The sequence below is a fragment of the Pinus tabuliformis genome, chromosome Q (assembly GCF_031772625.1).
Source record: "Pinus tabuliformis cultivar Carrire ecotype Pingquan chromosome Q, CPIR1, whole genome shotgun sequence".
Classification (NCBI taxonomy): domain Eukaryota; kingdom Viridiplantae; phylum Streptophyta; class Pinopsida; order Pinales; family Pinaceae; genus Pinus; species Pinus tabuliformis.
In genome coordinates, this window is record NC_142296.1 from 204,792,270 (window position 1) to 204,797,256 (window position 4,987).

At 42.7% G+C, this 4,987-nt stretch overlaps 1 protein-coding gene across 1 annotated transcript; it reads right to left on the bottom strand.

Annotated features, from left to right (window-relative positions):
- Positions 1–252: 252 nt before the first annotated feature.
- On the bottom strand, positions 253–1,401 carry LOC149218925 (uncharacterized). The gene has a single exon (XM_089386662.1). The coding sequence runs from the start codon at positions 1,399–1,401 to the stop codon at positions 253–255; it is 1,149 nt and encodes a 382-aa protein (XP_089242788.1).
- Positions 1,402–4,987: the final 3,586 nt, after the last annotated feature.

A 4,987-nucleotide genomic window follows, 5' to 3' on the forward strand; every position in this document is an offset into this window, starting at 1 on the left:
GAATCCGTCCGGTCCGGGGGCCTTGTCGGAATCCATAGACCAAATAACTTTGATTATTTCTTCCTCTGAAACAGGTTTGCAAAGATCAGAGTTGTCCTCCGGAGAGATTAAGGAAGGGATGTGGGTGAGGAATTCTGCTTCATCCGCTTCTTCACCTTGAGCATCCGGATTGTAAAGATTTTGGAAGTGTATTTCAGCTGCTTCTTTGACTTGTTGAGAGCCCTTGCAGGTTTGGCCCGTCGATGTCTTAATTTATGCTATATAATTCCTTGACAATCTGGCCTGGTACTGCCGATGGAAGAAAGAGGTATTGCGATCCCCGGCTTTTAGCCACAGACTTCTAGACTTTAATCTCCAGTATTCTTCCTCTTTTCTGAAGGATTGGTAGGCTGCTCTCTGTGCTTTTGTTTCCATGTCCAGGAGATCTTCATTAATATTTTTGTTTTCCATGTCGTTTTGTAGGGAGTGCAAAGCCTGGACTGCTGCAACTCTTTGGGAGACGGGGTTGGGGGCTGGTTTCTTGATCCAATCCTTCAGAGCTTTTTTGGTGAGTTTCAGCTTTTTCTCCCAAACGAAGCTTGGTGAACCTGTAATGGAGGAGGCCCAAGCTGCTTTCACCGTCTCAAAGAAGCCCTCCCTTTCGATCCATTGTGGAGAAAAACGAAATGGAATGGGACCCAAATCCTCTTCATCTTCTAAACAGAGCTGAATTGGCTTGTGGTCAGAGGACAGCTTGGGCAGAATTTTTGTTGTTATGATTTTCTTATTCATGAGGAGAGAGGTTTGCACAAGAAATCGGTCCAAACGAGCTGAAATGTGATCTGTTCCAGTTCGGTTGTTTGACCAGGTGAATAGACCTTGTATTGGGTTAAAATCTTGCAGATCCCATTGCTGAGCAAGCTCTTCCACTACACCCACCATGGGATCCTTGGAATTGGTACCTCCTCTTTTTTCTTTGGCTTTCAAAACGATGTTGAGGTCTCCAGCAAGAATGATGTTGTTGGGGGTTTCCTGCTCAAGAAACGCTGCCAGAGAGTTCCAACAGTCTCTTTTTTCGGAGTAATTGACAGGGACATATAGATTGACAAGAGAGATAGGCAACTTACTTGCAATGTGGATTATTTCTGTATATATCCAATGCAGGGTCTCATGAGTGTTGATCAGCTGGAATTTATCTTCGTTCCAGAGAGTTGCCAGTCCTCCCGAAGAGCCCCGAGCGCTGACAGCTATGCCTGAGCTTTTCTTCCATTTTGACTTGCTGATTTCTAGCAGAGCTTGTCCTGCTATCTTTGTCTCTTGGAGCAAGAGGATGTTTGTAGGTTCCGACTTTAATAGGTCCTTAACTGCTTCTATTTTTGCGGGGTTCCCCAGTCCTCTGCAATTCCAAGAGACTAGCTTCATTATTTACCTATGAGCGGGGTGGAGCCACCCTTGGATGACCTGGGCCTGCTATTTCTTCCGATTGTCATTTCTATTGTGGACTGGCTCCCTTGAGTTTTGAGCCTTTCTGCTTCTTCTTCTCTTTTTTCCTTGCGGGATTTCCTTCCGGCTCTTTTTATTGGTCGCTCAAAGAATTCTTCCTCTGAGGACTCTGAGCTTTCGACTGCCTTTTTCTTTATGATTTCTACATAGGTGGGGTTAGAAGGGCTCCCTTGGGTAGCTTCAATCTGGATATCGACCCCTCCCTCTTTGCTTGTAGGAGGGGCTTCCACATGATTCTCTTTTTCCTGGGCTTTGTTCGGTGGATCGGTCTGTGCTTCCTCCGTTCCTTTTGCAATTTCTCCCGCTTCCTGAGGTGGATTGGTGATGTTCCTATCTCCTGTTGCTGCGCTTTTTCCTGCATCTTTCTTTGCATGGGCTGTTCTCTGGACTAGGGTCCATTGATCCCCAATATGTTTTTCAGATTGCTCCTCTGCTTTCTTCTTACAATGCTTAGCAAAGTGACCGTGACCATGACAGTGTCTGCATTTAAAGGGGAGTTGTTCATAGTCGAGCTCTTGGATGTGCGTCCAACCTGCCACCTAGAGCTTGATCGCTTCAGGCAATCCTTCCTCAAGGTCCACTTCGACACAGATACGGGTGCAAGAATATTGGTCTCTTCTTACAGCCTGGTCTATATATTTGCCTAGCGCGTTCCCGATGGTCTGGAACGATTTTTTATTCCAGCAATGAAGAGGCAGATGGGGGAGCCTTACCCACACCGGCACAACAGATGGGACGTCTTGGGAGGGGTCGAAGTCTGGAGTCCATTTATTTAAATACAGGCCCTGCGGCCCCATGAAGTAGGGGCCGTTTCTGAATATTAAGCTTTTGTCTTCCGTGTTTTCAAATACAAAAACAAAGTACCCTTTGCCCACAAAATAGCTCTTAACTCCATCTTTTATCAGAGGTTTCCAGTTTCTTTGCGTCCATTCCTCCAGGGATTTGGGGGAAGGCCATAGGCCTGTAAACTGGCCTATGAGACCTCTTTCTGCCAAGTTCAATGCCACTTTGCAGGTGTCCTCCTCTGGCAGGGAAAATGAAGGTATCGTATCCATTCTTTTGATGAATTTCTGTTGGGTTGCAGAAGGAGGGCGTTTTGTCCCGGAAGCAATCAAATTTCTGAAGGCAGAGACTTCAGGAGGCGGATCAGCAGGGGGGGCAGAGCCCTCAGGGATCTCCATCTGGCTGCGAGGGGAAGGGCGAGGCTGTGCGCAGGGGCGCAGCAGCCAGGGCGGCGCTGAATGGCTCCCAGAACCCTAACTTGCAGAGCATAGGAGCAGGCAGCGCGCGGTAAAAAATATATTGCTTATTTTGGATTTACAAAATCACATTTATTTTAATGATGGAAGTAAATATCCATTTAAGTTCACAATGGCTCTACCCAAAACTTATTTTAGGGAATCTAGAGCATATAGTGCTTTATCTAACAATCACTATAGGAATTCAGAGCCCACGGTCTCTCCACATGATTCACACTATAGGAATCTAGAGGTCACAGTTCCTTTGCTTGTAATCTAACAAGAATCTAAAGCACATTTTGCTTTCACATGATATCTTTCACGGGAATACAAGTCCACCTATGAATACACCAAGTGAATTCCCAGAGTAACCAGTCTCTCCACTTGTAAGGCAAGAGTCCAGAGTCCACTGCTACTCTACCTTACCAACACCACAACTTCGTCGTTCTTCAATATCCCTCAACTATCTCCCAATCCCAAGCTTCACTAAGTCCCTTCCAGTGCCTTACAGACACTCCTAATATGCAAACCTTATTGTTGTCACATTATCATCTTTCTTGGGTCTTCTTGTAATATTCTTTTTTTTTTATCCTCATCTATTCAAATCCTCTCCTTTTTGCGAGAGTGTATCTCTTCCTTGACCATTCTTTTCTAGTGTGTATTGACCAGATCCAACATGTCCCACAAGAGTAGGACTGACTTGTCCTTTGCTCAGGCGGCCATAGTCCATTTTTAATACTTGATCTATTCTTCTCTTTTAATTTAGCAAGGATATAGGTGGAAATTTAATGCAAGCTACGAGCTTAGTTATTTTCTCAAGCAATTCCAAACCAACCTCTCCTTCTAAACTTTGAATCTATGTCCTCTCTCTTCACTCTAGTCATTTTTATATTTTTCACAATTATTTACAATTGTACATTAAAATATTTACATGAGGGGCTAGCCAAAAAGGTTTGTCACATATCCCACCCCTTTAAGGGACATCGTCCTCATTGTTCTATATCTGAACATAGTTCAACCATGCTCTATGTTGTAGCAAACATTGTTGTTTAAATTCCATTTGTATATTATCACAAAAAATAAAAATATAAAAAATAAATAAAAAATTATGTTCTAAAAAATCAAAAGAGAACGTGAAAGTCCGAAAACAATGATTTATTTTTGATGGCATTCAAATCCGAAGTAAGGTGGGGCCCTGACCCATATTAAAATTCGAGCGGTATCACAAGATTTAAGTAAGCGTGGGTTCGAGAAGCGGGTAAAGTGCTCTGCGGGGGAGCAACGAGCACGAGTTATAACTCAGGCTCAACCCCCACAATTGACCATGACGTCAAGGTGTTTGGCCGAGATCTACGGCTTGAGATTGTTGCGGGGTTCAAGCTCGATGAACCTCCCGTACACTCCCTACACCTGTAGTGGGCCACCCCCATCACTCCACTCCATCTCATCTCCTCCACGTCATCTGCCACCCTCATTCACTATCGTCCAACTCATTCACCGTACCTCGTCACCTCATCTACGACTCCATTAATTAGTTACATTAATTACAGTTTCCCCCCCGTTTGAATATTATATGTATAAAAGACAAGAAAACCCCGTGGTATTAGTCTTTTGTTTTAGTACTAAGCAACCTTGTAGCCAGTTCAACAAATTTGAGTCAGTTGGACCATCTACCCAAGCCACAGATTCAAACAGTGAGCATCAATCACCAGTCATACTCTAATTTCTGTTACTTCTGGTTATCTTATTTTCTTGAGAAGAATGTGGTGTCTTTTGCCCTCCAATGTAATATTTTGTAATGACTTTTACTTTAGATAGTTAGAAGGTAGTTAAGCAGTTTGACAGTTTTGGTAGTTACCAACTGTCCCATGATGTATTAAAGAGGCAAAATTATAGAAAAATGTCGGAATTTTGAAGAACCTGGAGACTATGCTATTGTATTCTTGATAAATTGATGATTAATGAAAGAATCAGGAGTTTTCCACACATTGTTGGGTATGATTTTGTAATTTCTCTGTTATGTGTCATTATGTGTCTTCCTTCCTTTAAGTATGGTAATGAAGTTGCAGGTCTTTGTTTACTTATGTGAATGAAGTTAAAATTCCTTAAAGAGCACTCTTATACTTAAAGTTCCTACTTCTATATTTCTTCTAAGTTACAGATAATAGTTTCTATGAAAAACAACATATTATTTCTAACTTCTCAAAGCATTCTTCACACAACATTTATATTCAGCATCATATGGCATTCTGAGACTTTCATATCAG

Bases quoted from the DNA above. Each gene is read 5' to 3' on its own strand.
- LOC149218925 (XM_089386662.1), bottom strand. From the start codon at position 1,401: ATGAAGCTAGTCTCTTGGAATTGCAGAGGACTGGGGAACCCCGCAAAA.